The sequence below is a fragment of the Chelonia mydas genome, chromosome 3 (assembly GCF_015237465.2).
Source record: "Chelonia mydas isolate rCheMyd1 chromosome 3, rCheMyd1.pri.v2, whole genome shotgun sequence".
Taxonomy (NCBI): Eukaryota; Metazoa; Chordata; order Testudines; family Cheloniidae; genus Chelonia; species Chelonia mydas.
In genome coordinates this window covers 159,741,147-159,764,091 of record NC_057851.1, presented here as the reverse complement: position 1 = coordinate 159,764,091, position 22,945 = coordinate 159,741,147, and the positions used below count along the sequence as shown (strand labels likewise).

Below are 22,945 nucleotides of genomic sequence, written 5' to 3'. Positions count from 1 at the left end.
TGTGTACTGTTTCATTAATCATCTTTTTCTTCTATTCCGCCTTACTCTTCAATGTTTTTTCCTCTGTAAGTGTTCTGTTTTTTGTCTGTTACACTTCCAGTTTTGTTTCACTTTTCCATTTACTGGTGTTCTTACCCTCCACCTTCTGTGTGTTGCATCCCTTCTTACGGTCTTCTGCATTGCACTCATGGTCTTCTGCATTGCCCTGTGTGTCAGTAACATTGAATTACAAAGAAAATCTCTAAGCACTGGCAAATAATTATTTAGAACTAAGGTTTCTAGGCAATGACATGCAGTCTAGATCACAGTGTAGCAGAGTGGCAGAAATTAGAAATGTAGTAGAGATTATAGTGAGATTGCTATATTTATTAGGTAGCACAGTTATACATAAATCAGTGTTTTGTATGATTCACATTCAGTTGAGCATGAGTAGGATCCCTAGCAATTGTTGGGTGGAGGCAGAACCTTAAAGGTGTATCTTAAACTGGCAAAACCAGGACAATAAGATTAAGATTCCATCCTTTACTTGTTTCCTTCTGGCTGGGTGTTGCAGCTCACAATATCACCTACTTTTCCGAAGCTGCCTAGCAGAAGATAATATGTTCTGCATTACCAAGGCCCAATAAATTAACTTTTAACACTGTATTTAATCCAGAATTCCTGTATTTTGTGGCTGTAGGCCTGTGAAGAGTATGTTAATATCAGAATCCTTTATTTGATGTTGTTTTATAACTTAAAGGAAATATAATTGGCTTGTAAGACTGACTATAGGTACAAACTCCAAACTGAGGCTGTTTGGAAAGTGTACTTTTTTAAAATTCTCATCCTTCCCAGAATCAAAGAATCTTCAGGATGGCAACAGGTTTTCACAAGTCCATATCTGGATTGGACTATCGAACGAGTGGCTCTGAATGCCAAGGTCGTTGGAGGCCCACATGGGGACAAAGATAAGATGGTTGCTGTTGCGTCTGAGAGTAGCATAATCCTGTGGAGTGTTCAGGATGGCGGTAGCGGTAGTGAAATTGGTGGGTATGACAGTTTTGTGTGACAATGTCTTACTGCTAATATCTTCTGACTCATAAAAATATAGTTCCACATGTAGTCTGACTGGATAATTCATAACAAACATTTACACAGACTTAATAAAAAATGAATTTTGGTACAGCAATCTAATATTAAAATTTTTGTGTGTACCTTTCTGCCCTTCATTTTGATCTGGAGACGCTTCCTTCTGAGTGAGTGAAAAGAAATACAATCCAAAAATCAGTGTCTCTGTATTGGGCAGAGGCAATTCAGAGCCATCATTCATGTTAAAGTGTCATTGGTAGCTTGTTTATCTGACAACGTGGATTAGAGTTAAACTCAATCCATTAGACTCTGTTCTTCAGCACTACAAGTTGGATTTGAACAGAAGACTTTGAGGTGAAAGGCTAAGGGTACATCCACACTGCAATGAAAAATCCAACGGCACTACGTCTCAGAGCTGGGGTCAGTTGACTTGGGTTCACAGGGCTTGGGCTATGGGGCTAAAAATTGCCGTGTAGATATTTGGGCTCGGGGTGGAGCCTGGGCTCTGAAACCTGGGTGGTTTGGTCTCAGAGCCTGAATGTCTACACTGCGGTTTGCATCCTGGGCGCTGTGAGCCCAAGTTAGCTGACATAAGCTAGCCTTGGGTCTTTTACTGAAGATTAGGTGCACCCTAAAACGATTGCCAACTTACCCTTTTTTTTCTTGCTTTGTTCTATAGTAGGTCATATTTTAGATTTTTTTTTTTTAAAGTCTGCTTTTGCTAATCTTATAAAATGTAGTTCCTAAACAGAATTTTGGAGACAGCTATTTGCCACCGTAGTCAGCATTTTAAACAAAAATACAAATTATATTAGTGTGGGCATGTAGTACTGGGTCCCAAACGGTTTAGCATCAACGGGTTCACAATACTAGAGGTCATATAAATATGAAAAATGTTTTCAGAGAAACAAACATTCCTTAGTACAGCTGTGATTGATGGTTTGTCTGATTTATTAAAATATATAATTGCTTAAAAACATGAATAATGGGCTTTTGGGGAAAGAGGAGAGGCTGGTAATTGGGAATATCCTCAATTCCAAGAGTGGTATGTAAGTCATGGTTTGAAAGATAGTGACAACCTGTTTCCTCCAGCCATAAAGTACTGTCACCATAGATTTAATTTAACAAGCTTAGTACCAAGAATAATTGTAACCTGTTAATTTAGACATTTTTTTCTGAAATTGGCTGCAAATTTGTTCAGTTCATTCTCTGTTGCTCTTTCCTTTTAACACTAAAATACTAAGACCTAGAATATGATGGGAGCTAATGTAATTGATGTGAAATTATTAAATATAGTCTAAAATATTTGGGAGTTTCAGTTCAGGTTGGCTTATTTAAAATAAAGACAAAATTTACTTTAAAATATGCATTCCAAAATGCAAGATTAAGGTTTATGTTTATTCATGGATATTTAATTTTTCTTGATGTTCACAGTGGTATCTCAGCACTTTACAAAAATTAATGAATATTGCTTTTGAGAAGTGAGGAAGCATGATCCTTCTTATGACAGGTGGGGAAACTGATGCACAGAGAGCTGAAGTGTCTTTCACAAGGTCACACAGGAACTCTGTGGCAGGATGGGGAATAGAACCCAGCTCTTTCTATCCCATTTTGCAGAGCAACCAGCAGGCTAAATGTTTTTGGTGAAAGTTGCTATCATTATTTTGAACATGGGAAAACTTCGGAAAAATCAAAATGTTTATGAAAAATTCCATATCTTAAAAAAAAATTAGATTTTTTTTTAATTTGAAACATTCTGGCCATCTGTATTGTGTGTGTTAGTCAATGTTATGAACTAAGTGTTCCACACTTCTGTTTTTACATTGCTTTTATAACTCAAATGTGTGGGGTTCCCCACTTCCCCCAATTCAATTAAACTAAGCAATCCAGTAACACAACAATAAAATAGTTTTACTGGTCTATTTCTCTTGCGGAGTCAAATGTTTGAAGCCCTGCCTTGGGATAGTGAGGCAGTAGTTTTTCCATGTCCTGTAAAAGAAACAATTTGTTGTTACAAATGCTCTTCAGACCCTGACAACACCATCCACAGAAAATTGCAAGGGCTGGCATCTCCATGATAGAGCTCTCCCAGAGGCTGTACTCCTTTCAATATTACTTACGTAGGACACCGCTGCTGGATTGCTGCTATAAGCAGTGTTTTACTGAGAGGGCCCCTTAAGACAAGAATCTGTCATTACTTATACCATCGTCTTCCCTGTAGATGGCCGTCAAGATTGTTGAGCCTAAGCAGGAGTGACACTTTAAATTCCTTCAGACCATTCAAGCTGTCTTCCTTGATTTCCCTGAACCTTATCCTTCTCTGGAGTAATCAATTCTAGTTGTTTCCCTTTTTTTTATTATTGCCTGCTTTTATGTGCCTGGTACTGCTGAATATAATCTGCATCAGAGATGATACCCCATGACCTGAAAAATCATTTGGCATCATAATTAAAGCACTAGTGTGTAACAAGCCTACTGACTGCCATCATCAAGCATAGTAGACTATTATTCTTTTGTTTGAAATGGCATCTTGACTTTTGTCATTTGAATTTATCCAAATAAAGTTTTTTGGGGATTTCCACTGTTTAAATACTCTTCAAGAAATTTCTGCTGAGTTTTAGTAGAGGCATTTGCACAACTCTTGGAGATATGCCACTACATTATTTATTAAAACATTTTAAGAGGCTGCATAAGATCTTTGTGTAACTTATTGTAAATGTCAGTACAGTAGACAACTGTACACCAAGAAACTCCTTACTTGGCAGTGTATGTATCTTAATGAGCAGTTTTATAATGAAAGAAGATAGGTTTATGCTTACAACCCTACAGTATTTAGTGCTGAGTTACTTCTTGTCTGGTTGATCTAGCTGGCAAGCATCCTACCAAATCACCCCCAAGAAAACAAACTTGGAGAACTATGAAAACTCTTCAGTGTTGATTTGCTGTGACTCTTCAAAAACAGTTTGATTTCATACTAAATGATATAGTAAACTCATTTAAGCTTGTCAGTCAGTACCAGTCATATTAGACCCTGAAGAGAGACTGTGGGCAGTTCTACGCTTAATGCTACAGCAGCGCAGCTGCACTGCTTCAGTGAAGATGCTGCTACTCCAAAGGGAGAGTTTTTCCTGTCGGCATAGTTAATCCACCTCTGCAAGAGGCGATAGCTATGTCGACGAGAGAAGCCCTCCTGTTGACATAGTGCATCTACAGTGAAGATCAAGTTGGTATAACTGCGTTGCTCAGAGGTGTGGATTTTTCACACCCCTGAGCGACATAGTTATACCAATGTAAGTTTATGGTGTAGACCTGGCCTGAATGCCATTGTGATATCTTAGTGCCACTAGAAGAAAATAATAAGTGTTGCAGTGAAGTGAAATGAGTCAGCTGCAGTATGTAGGTTGACTCAGTTCCCTATTCACGTGATAACAATGAGAATTCCAAAAATTTGAACATCAAAGCTTCATCTCAGTTTTTTGTCTTTTGAACCTCTTTTGATCTCGGTACTGGTTAACATCCAGTAATCGAAGTAGTGATGGGTGAAAGTACCAGTAATACTCATAGTGGGTGGTGGTGAAGCGGTGAGAAATGTGTAGAAAAAAGTATTTAGACAGGACCAGTAGGTGTAAGACTTGAAAGAGGGAAAAAATAAGGGTCTATTATTTCTGTAGTACTGCTTCAAATATCCTAATTATTGGTTGAACAACTCATATCAGACTGATATTTTTGAGCAAACTGTTAATTTTATTATTGAGTTGCTCATGCATGCTTGGCTGTTATTTTTGATAGTGTTAATCTTCATTGTTAAGCAATTGCAGTTTCTATGATTGGCTGATCATAAAGAGATGTTTTAGACTTAGAAGCAGGGTTTACTGTGACAATTGGTCAAATGCCACCAAAAACAATTTCCAAAAGCCAAATTTGGGCACTTTCAAAAATTATGTTCATTGTAAGGGATCTTCCAGTGTATCCCGATAAGTACATCTTTCAGAATTAGTTATAAATGTGTGTCCGTTGGAGTGTATGTTTCCTAGTAATATAATAACCACAAGACACATCTTTCTGCAATGTAGAAAGAAGTAAAAGTGATATATTTTTCTGCTTAATTATATTTGCCTGTAATAGTTCATTTAGGTACAGAGCTGGCTGCCATAGCAAAAAAGGAAACTGGTTTGTTTTAATTTCTGATCATTATATTCCTAAAAGAATTTGTTCAAAAGACAATATCATGGATCCTTCATATCACTTTTAGTAATGTTTTTGAAAATTCTTGTCAAATTTGTGTAAGCTCTTAGTCATTTGTGGACAGCACTTCTGATCAGCTTTAACTGTACATTTATAAATTAGAGCTTGTTTTCAAATTAGAGCTTAGTACAGTATTTTGATCCTTCATTAGTTGGTGTTCGTAAATGATTTGAGGCCTTAGGATAAAGGTGGCTATAGAGAAACAAGGCATTTATTATTATTTTGCAACATCACTTTTCCCCAAAAAGAAACATTGACTGCATCAGCAGATTACTGCATGTTGAAGTAAAAGTAGTTTAAATTCATTATAGGTCTAAAGAGAGGAGAGAGAGATTCCATCTTTACTGTTTTTCTTTTTTTGTATTTATTCTGAAAACAAGCTTCATAGACTCTCTATTTTTTGTAGGAGTGTTCAGTCTTGGAGTCCCTGTAGATGCCCTCTTCTTCATTGGCAACCAGCTAGTGGCTACTAGTCATACAGGGAAGGTTGGAGTGTGGAATGCTGTGACTCAGCACTGGCAGGTGTGTTGAACTGAAGCATTTTATTAATACATCGGTGTTTATCAAAAACTGATATGTTTTATGAAGAAACAAGAACAAAATCCTTTTTTTTTTTTCAGATAATGCATAAATATTATTTTTCTAACATCAGCATTTTAATATTGTAAGACTCTGACTTGTGCCTATCATTTTGATATCTTTAAGCATCATGCCTTTAGGTATTTCGTCTCCTAGAATTTTTCAGAGTTTATCTCTATATAATACTGTTGAGCATTCCATTTCTTTATGATCTTAAATAAAAAAAGGGAACTTTTAGGCATATAAAAATATTAAATGTCATCCATGAGTGTCTTCAGAACCTTCCTCCCTTGGCCACTACCACTGGTTTAAAAGCTTTGTTTTCCTAATGGGACCCCATGCTTGAACTCAGATATGTAGTTCCAGTAGGAAATTTAATATATTACAACGAAAAGTGGCCACAGTTCTCAGAGGAGCATATCCAAAACTTCAGATATGAGTCTGTAAGTCTTTTGTGACCATGAAAAGTATGGCACAAACTGAGACTCTTCCTTTTATAGCACTGTATATCATGCCTCAAAAGCATCTATTTTATATCTATATACATCATAGATGTGCTGTGATTTTTTTTTATACATATTATGCATTCTGACAACAGGAATAGAGATTCTTGGATTCCAGACAAGACTGAGGGAAGAGTTTGGGCATTCATGCAAGAAACAAACCTTGTAACGCAGCCAGATGAATGTCTCCATGGTACAACGTAGGGACAGAATGTAATGAAATCCGAGGCTGTCTTGCAAATCTCAAGTGGCAGAACTGACCCGAGGCTCGCTCCTGCGACTGCCATAGCACTAGTTGACGAAGTTCTGATTTGGCCCTTTAGCAACAATCCTGCCAATGAATAACACAGAGAGCGCAAAAAGGCAACCAAAGCGGCACAGTTCTTTAGTTATATAGTGAGGGCTGACCTAATATGTTTGCATCAAATGAAACAAGCTGAAAGGCCTTTTTAAAATCTAAATTAACACCATGCAAAATGCAAGAAACCATTTGAAATATTTTTGAAGTAATGCCACCTTTTGATTAGGATAAAGTTTCACAAAATATGCTGGTGGAACAAGGTGAAAGGAACTGTCAATTTAGGAAAAAGAATTGGCTTCTTCATATGCCCTCCTTTGCTTCCTTCTTTATTTTCAGACCTCATAGATAGATGTGTTTGCAAGGCAAGAATTTGAAGTTTTTTTCAGTTCTGCTAACAGAGTAACTATCAATATTCTCTCCCTCTGAAGTATGTGGATCAGTGTCCAGTTACCCAGGAAAGAATTTTCTGTAGTATCTGGCTGGTGAATCTTGCCCATATGCTCAGGGTTTAGCTGATCGCCATATTTGGAGTCGGGAAGGAATTTTCTTCCAGGGCAGATTGGAAGAGGCCCTGGAGGTTTTTCGCCTTCCTCTGTAGCATGGGGTACGGGTCACTTGCTGGAGGATTCTCTGCTCCTTGAAGTCTTTAAACCACAATTTGAGGACTTCAATAGCTCAGACATAGGTGAGAGGTTTTTCGCAGGAGTGGGTGGGTGAAATTCTGTGGCCTGCGTTGTGCAGGAGGTCAGACTAGATGATCATAATGGTCCCTTCTGATCTTAGTATCTTTGAATCTATTTGAACTTGCAGCTCTCTGCACTGTGCCATGTGATTTTTGGTCTGGAATTTACCAGTAGTATTATAAACATCTTTTAAGATAGGTTTCAGTGGTAGCTGTGTTAGTCTGTATCTTTTACTTCATACATCTGATGAAGTGGGTTCTAGCCCACGAAAGCTTATGCCCAGATAAATTTTTTAGTCTCTAAGACTAAAGACTCCTCTTTTAAGAGGTTTTGTTAAAGTTACCATTCTGTATAGCAATTTAATATCATCACTGTTCCTAGTCAGATTCCTAAGACTTTTGTATCTCCTCAGCAGACCACTACTTGTAATAGCTGCTAGAGTCCTTGGGCTATCACAAGAATTTGGTTTAGGTTCCCTTCTGGTGTCAGTTGGATTTATTTTTAGTGAGGAAGGGAATTTTTGACAACCTTCACTATCCCTATCAAGGTGTAAAAGGTTACTCCCACCCCTGACCTTTTATAATTCTGTGTCACAATTCTGAATTGCAGCTGTCTCAGAACTCTGGTTCTCCAGGATTAGTCACACAGGCTTCTGGGACATCAAAAACAATTTGCAAATTCTGGAAATCAATAAGTTAATATAAATTTATGAAACTATTAACTATACTTCCCCTCTCCCTAACAATAAATATATTTGATCACCTACAGCCATTTTGGCAGTAAAACATATTTCTTAGACTATATTAAAGAGCTTGCTGGTAAAGCCCTTGAAAATTGCGAGAGCAAAAATAATAGGTGTAGAAAACAAAATGGGGTTCCTGATTGTAGTACTTAAATTGAAAACTGGGTAATTTTATGGCTATAGCAACAGGATTTCTCATTGAAAAGGAACAGTGAATTTTCAGAAGAGCACATAGGCTCCCAAAGATAGCATAAAGGAAAAGATCTCATAAATGAAGGAAATGAAGCAGTTTTCATAAAGATGCCACAGTTCATTTCCCTTACTCTTCAGGTTTTTGTTTTTTTTTTAAATTAACTAGATTTGGAACATACAACGAAGGCCTATGCAAAGACATGAGTTACTCCCTTTTGAGTTAGAAAAGGGAATGAAAATTATAACCTTGTACAATGTACTTCCACTTAGAGTGGGCATACTCTCAAATACAGTGCTAGTTCTTGGGCTTTTGTAATCCTGCTACACAAACTAGAAAACGTACAAGACTTTCCTCACAGCCCACAGTCGTTAACACAAAAAAAATCATTTAAACTTTGTGCTTCAGTAGATTCTTGTTCTGCCTTTTTTGGGAGAGCCATTCTCAATTACATTGGGCAGGGGGGTTATGGTGTCCTGTGATCTTGGTATAAACACAATAAATACTCCATTCTCTTACAATTCTCCAAATACTCCATTCTCTTACTTGGTATAAACACAATAAATACTCGATTCTCTTTAGTTGATGCTTTCCCATCCCCTTCTTTCTGAATTGCCCATAGTTCAAGCTCTACTTTTAAAGAAGTTTTTTCTCTTTCAGCCACTCTCCCTCTAGCTAAGAGAGATCCTTTATATAATTCCTCCTCAGGATGTTATAATTTTTTCTGTATCCATAATAGATTCTGGCATCTCGTCCCTGATTCTCAGAGACTGGGGCAGACTAGCTGAGGTGGCTTTCCCTAATGCTCATTCCCCAGGCAAGATTTTGATGGCATATGATACAGCAAGAAGGTTATAGGCATTAGATAATCTAGCAGTGAAAATCAGTAATGTGTAAACAGTTAGAAGATGTTGAGTTTTGAGTTTTTTAAATTGACAACACTGTATTAAATTGTTCACATAAAGATATTCGTCTGGCAAATAGTAATTCTCAGTGGCTTGTTTCTAACCACTTATGCTAGTAAGAACTGTTGTCATGTAATTTTAGTCTTATTTCTAGCTGTATCTCAAGTTCTTATCTACGAGGTAAAAATTGCTCATCATTTGGTCACTTAAGCTATGTCTACACTATGAGCTAGGTGGCCGATCCCCTTGCTTGTGTACATATAGTCGCGGTAGCTCTCTGAGCTAGCGCAAGTATGAAATAGCAGTGTAGCCACGGTTGCATGGGTAGTGGCAATGGAGCTGTGCCGAATACAAACATCGAATCATAGAAGGGACCACAAGGGTCATCTAGTCCAGGGGTTCTCAAACTTCATTGCACTGTGACCCCCTTCAAATAACAAAGTTATTACATGACTCCAGGAGGAGGCCGGGGCCAGAGCCCGAGCCCCGTCGACTTGGGTTGGGGGAGAGGGGGCCAGAGCCCGAGCCCCGTCGACTTGGGTGGGGGTGGAGCTCGGGCTTGGGCTTCAGCCCTGTGTCCCAGCAAGTCTAATGCTGGCCCTGGCAACCCCACTGAAATAGGGTTATGATCCACTTTAGGGTCCCGACCCACAGTTTGAGAACCACTGATCTAGTCTAACCCCCGCCAAGATGCAGGATTTGTTGTGTCTAAACCATCCAAGACAGATGACTATCCAGCCTCCTTTTGAAAACCTCCAGTGAAGGAGCTTCCACAACCTCCTAGGCAGTCTGTTCCATTGTCCTACTGTTCTTACAGTTAGGAAGCTTTTCCAGAGACTTAATCTAAATCACCTATGCTGTAGTTTGAACCCATTGCCTCTTGTCTTGCCCTCTATGGCAAGAGAGAACAACTTTTCTCCATCTTCTTATCGCAGCCTTTCAAGTATCTGAAGACTGCTATCCTGTCCATCCGTCTGTCCGCCCTATTTCCTCTTTTGCAAACTTAACATACCCAGTTCCTTCAGCCTTTGCTCAGATGGCTTGCTTTCCAACCCTTTGATCATCTTTGTCACTTGCCTCTGGATCCTTTCCAGTTTCTGTACATTGATGAGCAAAATTGGACACAGTACTCCAGCTGAAACCAGTGGGTATGTACTCAGCACAGCGCAGCCGTCCCTCCACTGCCCCTACCCTTCCTACCACAGCTACTCTGTTAGTTATACTCGCTAGTGTGTGACTGTGTATATATGAGCAGGGAAATAACACCCCTAACTCGTAGTGTAGACATAGCCTTAGGCAGTTGGCAGAGAATCCAGCTGTGCTATAAAAGGATGAATTTGACCAAATCAAAAATTGCCAGGGTCTGAAAAAGTGTGTTGCTTTGTGTGGTCAATCCAAGTTGAGGAAAAACACAAGTGTCTGTTATATAGGAGCACCAAAAAACCTGGCAGTGCTGCTGTCTCACAAACAAGATAATAAAGAATGAATTTTACTCTGCTTGGTTTATTGTAGGTCCCAGTAAGTTGAGTTTTTTGGACCTTTAGAAAGTCTCCTCATGATTTCTGTTTTAATCAGCTTCATACGTGGTTTTATAGAGGTCACAAATTTGTCCTTCAGTGTTGTTTGTGTGTGTGTGTGTGTGTGTTCTTTTTCTGTCAACATTCCATTACTTAGTATGACTTCCCACCCCTGTGGCCAGCTAATGGAAAGAACCTATAGTAAGCTTACTGTAGATATCATGCTAATTTGTGGTATTCCTGAGTTTAATGGAGTTTCACCCATTCTTGCTACCAGAGGTGGCCATCAAAATTCAGTTTTATTAGAATGTAGACTAGGGCAAAAGTCTGTACAACAGATGATAGTACCTAGCTCTTGTATTGCACTTTTCATCAGTAGATCTCAAAGCATATTACAACAAATGCTTCCTTCTATAGCTGATTTGCTTGGATAAATAGAATGAAATGATGAGAAAATAGTATAACCACTAAACTACCTAATATTTTTATCTGCCAGGACCTAATGGACGAGTTAGGGCACTGAAGACTCACTGGCAGTGCTTTAACGTGGCTTGTGTAGTCGCGCTCTAAAAAACCCACCTCCACAAGGGGAATAGCTACCAGCGCTGGGGCACTGACTACACTGGCACATTACAGCGCTGAAAATTGCAGCGCTCCGGGGCGTGTTTTTTCACACCCCTGAGTGAGAAAGTAGCAGCGCTGTAAAGTGCCAGTGTAGACAAGCCTTTAGTCTGCAACTTTTTCAGAAGCTTGAAGATTTGCACTTGTGTATCTTGCTGCATTGTGCATTCTAATAAACATAATAGAGAATTTAGCACTTAGCAGGCCATGTCCTCAGCTCATATTGGCATGGCTTCATTGAGGTCATACACTTTTTCAACAACAATCCTAATATTTACCACTTCACAGTGTAATTCAAATGCTAATTTATTCTCACACCATTTAATCCTTTCTGTCCCAACACATGACCACTTCTCCATGCCCTCAAAAAGAAAAGGAGTACTAATGGCACCTTAGAGACTAACCAATTTATTGGAGCATAAGCTTTCGTGAGCTACAGCTCACTTCATCGGATGCATTCAGTGGAAAATACAGTGAGGAGATTTATATACACACACAACATGAAAAAATGGGAGTTATCATACACACTGTAAGGAGAGTGATCACTTAAGATGAGCTATTACCAGCATCTCTTGCCTTGTTCACTGTAACTCCCTTTCTTGTTTATACTAGGGAATTTTTACAGAAAATTCATAGTTTGCACCAGTATTAGCAATAAAAGGAGGGCTAATATAGTTCTAATATAAGGCCTTTGGCAGTCCTTTCCAGCACCACGTTTTTTGGCAGGTTTAGTTGACACAGAGCTGACACATTGCCAGTACCAGCCACATACTCTAGGACTCCCAACATTGCCAAAAAGATGCAACTGAATTGGTGTTAGTTGTGGTGGGAATTGGTTGTAAATGGGCCTTAGTGTAGACCAGGCACAGAATGTAATAAAGATGACAGAGGATACCTGGTAAGATTCAGCCCTGCCCCTGGTTTCTCACTTGGTTACAGGAGATTATACTCCTGTCACACAGCAGGGCCTGCATCCATTGACTCTGTTGGTTACTGCTGCGGTTTTCCCTCCATCTTATTTTTATTTGAATATTTAATGCAGGGGTCGGCAACCTTCGGCACGCAGCCCATCAGGGTAATCCGCTGGTGGGCCGTGAGACGTTTTGTTTATGTTGACCGTCCGCAGGCACAGCTCCCAGTGGCTGCGGTTCACCATTCCTGGACAATGGATTCCTGTAGCTCCCCTTGGCCAGGAACAGCGAACCGCGGCCACAGGGAGCTGCGAGGGGCCGTGCCTGTGGACGGTCAACATACAAATGTCTCGCGGCCTGCCAGTGGATTACCTTGATGGGCCACGTGCCAAAGGTTGCTACCCCCTGGTCTAATGCAAATAAAAAACCCGCACAAGTTAACAGACACATCTTGGTTGGAGGTCGGGAAAGTAACCTGAATTCCCTGAGAGATGACAGGAGTATTCTGCCCCACATAGGACATTTGTCTGTAATTACAGTTTCTGAATCTCAGTTGTCTTCTAAACACACACTTCTCCTTCCCCGAACAGTCCCTTCTGTTGTGGCCTGTTTTGCTGCTCAGATGGGTTCTCTATGTGGAGCCTGTTTTTCTTTCTGGTATCAGGGTATGTGCTATTTCTGTCTGTGCACAAGCACTGTTAGTAGCATTCTGGAAGTCCTCAGGAAACAGCCGGTGTCTTCCTTTAGGTTCTTTAGATGTCTTCTGATTCTTTGCAGGGATATTGTACAGAGATGATTATGTTAGGTGGTTTAGCTGTTACCTTGACAAGTTGCCACCCACTTTCTCATGGAACTGTTACTCTCTTCCACTTGCAATAGTGGTAACTGCTTCGTGTCTTGTAGTAATATATCTTCTGTTCTAGGCTCTTCACATACAATCCAGTAGACTAGTAGAGAGCACCTCAGGGTAATTGTGTTTGGCTTGATAAGCTTGTTGGAACTAAAGGTTTTTTGTCCTTCTGTTCTTAAATACCTGAACCCAGGAGACTAATGAACCATTATGAAGGTGTGTTGCAGTATTCTAAGAATTCCAAATATGGAATCATGGGCTTTTAAAAATCAAGTTCTTTGTGGTGATTCTTTTGCTATTCCATTTTACTGTGTGTAGTAAGAATTTGACATGGTGCACTTCAACTAATGCTAGAAAGAATTGTCTAAATGAGTTGCTATTCTTAACATTGTTGCTCAGTTTTCTTGTGCAGTAGCTCAATAGTAAAACATCTATCTAGGTTATTATATTGGCACTCATCATAGTAATATCTGAGCACCTTCCAAGAATAAAACTGAAACCTAGCTCAGATACTGTGCATCATACTGGTGAAGGAAAGCAAAAATTGATCACTTAAACTAAATAAAATAAACCCATCCCTTTAACTCTGGCAGTCTGTACTGAGAAAGTTTGCCCTCTGGAAGAAAAGTGCTATCTTCAATTAATATTTTGTTTTCTTTTGTGAAGCCTAACAGAGAATCTGAAAGTGCTGTAATTCTGCAGATTATTTGTAAACCAAATGTGAGTTTATGAGTAAATGTGAGTTACAGAAAATAACAAGAACTAGTTGTATGGAAAATATTTTATTTATCCTATGCATTGATGCATGGTAGGTATTATGTAAACAGTTTCTTTTCCAAGGGACTTAAAGAACACCGTCAGCTTCACAAAACAATACCTTTAGTTTGAAAATTTCATTGACTAACATTACAAGTAATCACCACACCTGAAGCAGGCGGGACAGACGTTGTCCGGGCTTGCTGGAGGAAGGTAGCAGTGCTTTATGGTGGGGGAGGGGTGGGAAGGAGGTCTGAAACTGCTGCAAAAAGATGGATGGTGGTCAGGTTGGCGGCACTGACTTCCCTCGGGAACATAAAGGTGGAAGGCTTTAAAAGGTGCAAGCTCTGGCGTTGGAAGCTCCTTCTCCAAGCAGCAGACAAGGCAGCACCCACCCTCCCTCCCCTCATGGTGCGAATATCAGGTTGGGTTAGGTCCTGCTGTGGGCATTGCACTAGTTGCTCCTTTTTGGGTGGGGACTAGGAAGGAATTTCCCCTCACCTCCTATTGGCTTTGGTGGAGTGGAGTTTTTTCTCCTTCCCCACAGCGGGTGTTGGGGAGGACCTATTATGGTGAGGAGGAAAAGTGGTTAGGCTATCTGTCGCAACTTATTTTGTAAGCGTAGGGTGGATGTTCAGTGTAGGTATTCCATAGGGAAGGCATCCAGTGACCAGATAAATGGTCTGGTTAAAGGACTTAACAAGGATCTGCTGGTTAAAGGAAAGGAATGGAATGGAATGGGGCGGACGGGGAGAAGGCGGTTCGGGGATCCTATGATTGGTACGGCAGGGAGCCAACCCCCCTTTCTTATAGCCCACCTTAACTCTCCTATGAGGGAGGGTGAACGGTAAGGTCCAAGCCGTGAGGGACCTGGATGGAAAATGAAAGTGAGCTGGTGGAAGCCCCAGGTAGTTAGTTGAATGAACATGGAGTTGCGTGCCAGGTAGTTCCAGACATCTAATAATAAATTTGCGGCCTGATTAAATTCATATCAAGTGTCTCCTGCCCTTCTTTCAGTATAGCTGGACAACAACTACGTTGACTGAAATTGAAATAGTGGTTGAGGGGAAAATCTTTTTTTTTTTTTTTTTTTTTTTGGGGATTCAGTTTATGATGTGCATTTGACCATGCTCTATGTAAAATCAGTTTGACTGGTTTTTTTTTTTTTATAGTGACTTCCATGCACAAGTTTGATGGCCACATTCTCATATGGGGCAGGGAGGAACATAGCAGCTGATGTATCCTGTCTCTGCATAGGGATCTAAGGCAAAGGAGACATTCTTTCGGCCTCAGACTCAGGAACAACACCCTTCGTAGTTCTGACTCTGCATGGGACTGGACCCCAATGGGTTCTTGGAACGCAAGAGATCCCCTTTCGTTCCCTTGAGTGCCCTTTGTGGGGCTAAGAAATGACTGAAACATGGGAGTTAGAAGAGACCAGTTTTTTCTTCCATAGGTCACTTGACAGGGAGGCCCTTTCTCAGCATTGCTGCTGCTGGAGAGTCTGGCAGGCAGGAGTTTCCACAGGGCGGAAGAGGAGAAGGGATAGGCTCAAATGCACTTGGAATGGTTGCTCTTGAATTTATTCATTCTCCCTTGCTAAAAATCAGCAGGGAGACAGGAAAAGAAAATCTGTTCTGTGGATTTTAAAATATTTATACATATAATATAAAAAGTTAGGATGTACTATTTAAACTAGCAGAAATTTGAATTTTTGAAAATAGTTAATGTTGGTATTTTCCCTTTTGACAGTATCATAATGCTGAATAATAATTACAGCTTCTAGTTGCCATGTGTCTCTGTGTGTCTGTATGTGCATATTTAAGGTGGGATTTTCAAAAACACTCAAGTGCTGGCTTAACTCTACCCCATTGAACTCAATGGTAAAACTCCGATTGATTTCAGTGGGAGAAGAGTTAGGCATATGGTGAGAGCTTTTGAAACTTCTACCTGGGGCAGTGGTGGGAAGGGTTTTTTTGTTTTGTTTTTTAAATAGTGGTATGATGCTCCACACAGCATAAGAATCAAAATGATTTTTTAAAAACAAAATATTACAAGGAACAGCAAAGAAAATTGCAAATGAACTTACATTTAGAATTGAAAGAAAATGGTGAACTAATGTTTTATATTTCATTTACTGTTGTACTAGGTTCAGGATGTTGTCCCTATCACCAGCTACGATACTGCTGGATCTTTCCTACTGCTGGGCTGTAACAATGGCTCTATATATTACATCGGTAAGAACAAAAAGAGCAAAATTAAGATTAATGTTCAATTTTGTTAAAATAATTATTCCTAACAGGAATATTATTTCTTGTTCATAAATGTAATCATTATTATGAACTAACTTTAAATTTCTGCTGTTTTTTATTTGGATATCACTTTTTTTTTTATGCAGATATGCAGAAGTTTCCCTTGCGAATGAAGGATAATGATCTTCTGGTGACAGAACTTTATCATGATCCCTCCAATGATGCCATTACAGCACTCAGTGTCTACCTCACACCCAAGACAAGTTTGTATCATGCATCATTTACGTTCCCTTAAAACTCATTGCACACAGAGGCTTCACTTTCATATTTTAAAAGTATTTTAGATTTCTAACAGCAGTAGCACTGATAAGGCTACTTAAGGATTGTGTGCTATATTCCTTTATAAAACAGTTATCAGTGTTTAATCGTCATTTTCATTAGTCTTAAAATTGGTGTACAGACTGTCAACCTGGGCATGAATTTAATTTAAAAAAATATTTTAGAAAGGATATACTATGGTTTGGAATGGCAGATAGTATTGGTTTGGATTAAGTTGCATTCCGAAACCTCTTTAGGAAGATATTCACAGCACCTTTATTCTACACTTTAACCAGTTTTGTTAGTCCTTCTCTTTCATAGAATCACAGAATATCAGGGTTGGAAGGGACCTCAGGAGGTCATCTAGTCCAACCCCCTGCTCAAAGCCGGACCAATCCCCAACTAAATGATCCCAGCCAGGGCTTTGTCAAGCCTGACCTTAAAAACTTCTAAGGAAGGAGATTCCACCACCTCCCTATGTAACGCATTCCAGTGTTTCACCACCCTCCTAGTGAAAAAGTTTTTCCTAATATCCAACCTAAACCTCTCCCACTGCAACTTGAGACCATTACTCCTTGTTCTGTCATCTGCTACCACTGGGAACAGTCTAGATCCATCCTCTTTGGAACCCCTTTTCAGGTAGTTGAAAGCAGCTAACAAATCCCCTCTCATTCTTCTCTTCCGCAGACTAAACAATCCCAGTTTCCTCAGCCTCTCCTCATAAGTCATGTGTTCCAGACCCCTAATCATTTTTGTTGCCCTCCGCTGGACGTTTTCCAATTTTTCCACATCCTTCTTGTAGTGTGGGGCCCAAAACTGGACACAGTATTCCAGATGAGGCCTCACCAATGTCGAATAGAGGGGAACGATCACGTCCCTCGATCTGCTGGCAGTGCACCTACTTATACAGCCCAAAATGCCAGTGGCCTTCTTGGCAACAAGGGCACACTGTTGACTCATATCCAGCTTCTCGTCCACTGTAACCCCTAGGTCCTTTTCTGCAGAACTGCTGCCTAGCCATTCGGTCCCTAGTCTGTAGCGGTGCATGGGATTCGTTCGTCCTAAGTGCAGGACTCTGTACTTGTCCTTGTTGAACCTCATCAGATTTCTTTTGGCCCAATCCTCTAATTTGTCTAGGGCCCTCTGTATCCTATCCCTACCCTCCAGCGTATCTACCTCTCCTCCCAGTTTAGTGTCATCTGCAAACTTGCTGAGGGTGCAATCCACACCGTCCTCCAGATCATTTATGAAGATATTGAACAAAACCGGCCCAAGGACCGACCCTTGGGGCACTCCACTTGATACCGGCTGCCAACTAGACATGAGCCATTGATCACTACCCACTGAGCCCGACAATCTAGCCAGCTTTCTATCCACCTTATAGTCCATTCATCCAGTCCATACTACTTTAACTTCTGGCAAGAATACTGTGGGAGACCATGTCAAAAGCTTTGTTAAAGTCAAGGAACAACACGTCCACTGCTTTCCCCTCATCCACAGAGCCAGTTATCTCGTCATAGAAGGCACTTAGATTAGTCAGGCATGACTTGCTCTTGGTGAATCCATGCTGACTGTTCCTGATCACTTTCCTCTCCTCTAAGTGCTTCAGAATTGATTCCTTGAGGACCTGCTCCATGATTTTTCCAGGGACTGAGGTGAGGCTGACTGGTCTGTAGTTCCCAGGATCCTTCTCCTTCCCTTTTTTTAAAGATGGGCACTACATTAGCCTTTTTCCAGTCGTCCAGGACTTCCCCCGATCGCCATGAGTTTTCAAAGATAATGGGCCAATGGCTCTGCAATCACATCCGCCAACTCCTTTAGCACTCTCGGATGCAGCGCGTCCGGCCCCATGGACTTGTGCTCGTCCAGCTTTTCTGAATAGTCCCGAACCACTTCTTTCTCCACAGAGGGCTGGTCACCTCCTCCCCATGCTGTGCTGCCCAGTGCAGTAGTCTGGGAGCTGACCTTGTTCGTGAAGATAGAGGCAAAAAAGCATTGAGTACATTAGCTTTTTCCACATCCTCTGTCACTAGGTTGCCTCCCTCATTCAGTAAGGGGCCCACACTTTCCTTGACTTTCTTCTTGTTGCTAACATACCTGAGGAAACCCTTCTTGTTACTCTTAACATCTCTTGCTAGCTGCAACTCCAGGTGTGATTTGGCCTTCCTGATTTCACTCCTGCATGCCTGAGCAATATTTTTATACTCTTCCCTGGTCATTTGTCCAATCTTCCACTTCTTGTAAGCTTCTTTTTCGTCTTTAAGATCACCAAGGATTTCACTGCTAAGCCAAGCTGGTCGCCTGCCATATTTACTATTCTTTCTACACGTCGGGATGGTTTGTCCCTGTAACCTCAATAAGGATTCTTCAAAAACACCAAAACTCTTATCAGTTTGGTCCTTGTGCTATGTGACAAGGTGGTCACGGTCTTAGGTGTCCTGTTTCAGTTTGGTCAGACTGTGCCAAAGTTGCTTGCCAGGAGTCTCTGCACCCAAGCATTAAAGGGCATTAAGAGACCTTCAAGAACATGGGTTCAGATCAGAGTTCCCACTATTAGTCTTGACAGTTTGGGGTTGCTCTTCTGATCTTGTGTGTTCTGAGCAGATGGAGTGATCCCCAGCCTTAAGGAAGAATAAAAAGTATAACGGAACAGTGTAGACATAATGGTGTTTTACTGAAAAATAATGCTACATCACTGATAAACTTCATTCAAGTTCCTGGCCCATACTTCACCCTTTCATGTACTGTCATAACCATTTGGAGATAAAGCAAAAACCACAAAACTAACTCTGATATATGAAAGTTATTACTTTTAAATGTGGGATGTAGATATTTTTTCAGATGAAGATATAGGCATTTAATCAAATTCATTAAATTTTTTTTGTTTATCTTTCCCATACCACCTGTATTGTTAATACAACATTTTTTCTTCCTTAATGTAATTGTCTCCCCCCACAAGGAGAAGTAAATCTTGCAAGACAGGTGCTAGTCTCCGTATTTCTAAACTCTAAAAAGCACTGAAATGCCTCTTTGGGGCCACAGGCAAGGAACTGACATATAGTATGTATTTTGGGATTTGCTTGGTCTCTTCCCTCATATCCTTTTTTTTTGTTTTGTTTTTGGACCTGCAGGATGCACTGGGGTATATTGCACAACAGTAGATAGCAGATACTTGCAGAGTAGGTAAAATGAATGTCACCCCTTTTAGAATATTTGTGCTGAAATAAGTAGCTATTCAGTGTTACAGATCTGCTGATGTATCTTTTTTCTCCCTTTGAGGAATGGTGGTTGGTTTAAAACATCTCAATGTTTGTGCCTTTTGTAGGTGTAAGTGGTAATTGGATTGAGATTGCGTATGGCACCAGCTCCGGAGCAGTAAGAGTGATTGTACAGCACCCTGAAACAGTTGGGTCAGGCCCTCAACTTTTTCAGACCTTTACAGTTCATCGAAGTCCTGTTACAAAGATCATGCTGTCTGAGAAACACCTGGTGTCAGGTAATCTTATTTATATGTACAGATGCACATGTGTGTCACTCATTCTCCTTTTTCTATTTCTTCTAATGTTCATGCTCCTTGTCTCTCCCTTTCTTCAAATCCCATCCTTTGGAATTACTAAACATGGTAGATTACGTACAGAACAGTATATTAAGAAAAAAAAACTTCTAAAAAGATTAATGGCATTGCAAACTTACTTAAGGAGATGTCTGTTAATTATACTACTGTTACAATACATCTCATTTTAACATCTGCATACAATAAGAGTTGGGTTAAAATGATCTATATGCATGTCCTAATCTTGGTCTTTATAAGATGTTTAATATTTATACAATATATTGTATTCCATTTGCAGCAATTCATGATAGGCTTGTTCCAGAAAAACAATAAAATATCTAATAAAATATACTAATTTCTGAAACCAGCAATAAAATATGGGTTAAATTAACCTAATTCTCTGCGGATACCAGTCTGTTATCGGAACCAACAGTTGTGCATATAGCTGTAAATTTCCAGTTAAGTAAATTGGGTGGAGGTATCTTGCATGTGGACAGAGAATCATAAAATAGAATATGATTCTTGTGCATTTCAGATCTTATTCATAACACTGTCTAACAGAGTGAGTTATTTTTGCACTGAATATCATTAAAATTTTTTAAAGAAATGGAAGAAAATAAGAAATTGTTTAAATGAATTCCCAAGTGGGTTTTTGTGTGTGTGTGCGCAAATCCTTGCTGTAAATGCAATAAATGTCTTTATTTGAATATGCTCACATTCAGATAAACTCAAATTTAATTGGATATGTGACTGAAATAAATATGTTTTCATTTGTTTTAACGGTCAGTGCATACAAGGCTACAGCGGCGTGTAGAGTACAGACACTTTACACCCAGCTAGCACAGGTATAAATAGCAGTGCAGATGGTGAGACGTGGCTTAGGCCAATAGAACAGACTGCCTTATATGCCGGAACCCCAGGGTATATATGCTGCACAGATCTCTACATGTCTAAACAGTGCCCCCTATGTTTACATTTTTTACTGTTTTTAGCAGTGTAGTGTCTGCTGCTGGAGCTTTTCCCTGTTGCAGTGAAAGGCTCTGGCAGGGTGGAGGCAGCAGGGAAAGGGGTCTTTCTCTGCACGCTGCTGTAAGTGTAGAGTTAGCCCAAGATGCATGTTCTTGAATACGTAATTTTGAAACATTGTAACTTCATGTGTTAAAATAATGTGTGATACGTAGGTTTAATTGGATTTTAAAGCCAGAAGGGACCATTATGGTCATCTAGCCTAACTTCCTGTATAACACAAGCCAGAGACCCTCAACTAGTTGTATAAGTGACACTGTGGAGTTCAGTAATTTGAACTTGAACTAGAACTTCTTTCAGAAAGACAGACATCCAGTTTGGATTTAAAGGCTCCAAGTGATGTAGAATTTACCATTTCTATCAGCAAGCTGTTCCAGTGACTGTTGCTGTGTTGTCAGTTGTTTAATTCTGAGATGCATTTATGCTTGAGATGGTTTGTTTATGAGAAAAGCAAGTGTGTGTGAAGAGATGGGTGAGTTAATATCTTTTATTTATTCCTGGGGGAATTCTGCACATAATATTTTAAAATTCTGCATATTTTGTCAAAATAACGCAATATATTTACATCAGTTTCACTTATTTTGGTAATTTATTTCAAAATACCTGTCAGCAAGTATGTCTATAACAGTACAGACAACAAAAAAGATTCCCCCAGGAGTAGCGAGTTTAAGAAATCCCTACAACAACCCTGTTCCAGTTTCTCTGTTATGCTTTTGTTGGGTGCCTCAGGCTGGGTGTGTCACACGTGCCAGCTGGGCACATCTTGGAGGAAAATTCTGTCCCACTGGTCTTTTAGTCAATTCTTGTTTTTTTGCCCTGCCCCCGTAGGGTTACTATATGTAAAGTTCCCAAATAGAGGACACTACTGGGAGGGGAGGGGTGTGTGAACTGAGAGGGGCCGTTTAGGGGGTGTTTGAGGGGTGTGTGTGTGTGTACTGGGAGAGGATATTTGGGAGGTGTGGGGGGGGGCCCCCCGGCTCACACCTGCACCCCCACCCCCTAGCCATGGGGCCAGACACATGCGCCCTCTTCCCCCAGAGCCCAGCCACAGGGTGCCGCCTGGCCCAGATTCCTGCATCCCCCTCCTGTCCCCAGAGCCCAGCTGCAGGCTCCACTCTGCGCAGCTTCATTACTGTCCCATCGGGCAGTAACGACCTGTACTTACTGTTAGTGGGGGGCACAATTTTAAGATTTGGTCGCCCCTGGAACAACTTGAGTCATACCCCCCTCGCCCTCAGTCTCCCCTCCTGGAAAGCAGCGGCTCCTTCCTGCAGCTCTGGCAGCTGCCACGCAGGGAGGAGGCCTGGCTGCACCATGTGGCCGAAGGGGGCTGGCAAACCTGGAACTGCAGTCTGCCTGTGCTGTAGGTGAACTAGGTGCTGGGCTCTACCAGGTCCAGCAGCCCCTAATGGCAGTCAGCATCGCCAATTCTGCGGTGAAAAACAAAATTCTGCACAAATTCTGTTTCTGCAGTATTCCCCCAGGAGTATTATTGGACCAACGTCTCTTGGTGAGAGGGACAAGCTTTTGAGCTACATAGTATTACCTCACCCACCTTGTCTCTCTAATATCATGGGACTGACTTGGCTACAACAACACTGCATGCAAGTGTGTGTGTGAGAGACTGCAACAACAGTAAGATGTAACACCTTCACATGTTAATTAAACCTTACAACAGCACTGCAGGGTAGGTAAACAGTTGATGATATTCCTACTTTATAGATGGGAAAACCAAGGCAGAAAAGCTCCGTGACTTGTATAATCCATAGCCAAAACTATTATCAGAGTTAGAAGTCAGGAATTGTACAGTACACGCAGTATGCACAGGACCCACTTTTCAAATGTTTGTAACTTTTACAGTCCAAATTATTCAGAATGTATTGCTACTTTTAAGGCTTTCGTAAGCATTTTGATTCAGAAAACCA

The 22,945-nt window shown here is 40.5% G+C and overlaps 1 protein-coding gene across 2 annotated transcripts in view; it reads left to right on the top strand.

Moving 5' to 3' along the window:
* Positions 1-22,945, top strand: part of KCTD3 (potassium channel tetramerization domain containing 3) — a 62,561-nt gene that overhangs the window by 32,363 nt on the left and 7,253 nt on the right. For both annotated transcript variants that reach the window (XM_037895723.2, XM_037895722.2), the window contains exons 9-13: positions 835-1,025; positions 5,720-5,835; positions 16,021-16,108; positions 16,270-16,386; positions 19,767-19,937. In XM_037895723.2, coding sequence (XP_037751651.1) covers positions 835-1,025; positions 5,720-5,835; positions 16,021-16,108; positions 16,270-16,386; positions 19,767-19,937 — 683 coding nt within the window. The remainder of the gene's footprint in view (positions 1-834; positions 1,026-5,719; positions 5,836-16,020; positions 16,109-16,269; positions 16,387-19,766; positions 19,938-22,945) is intronic.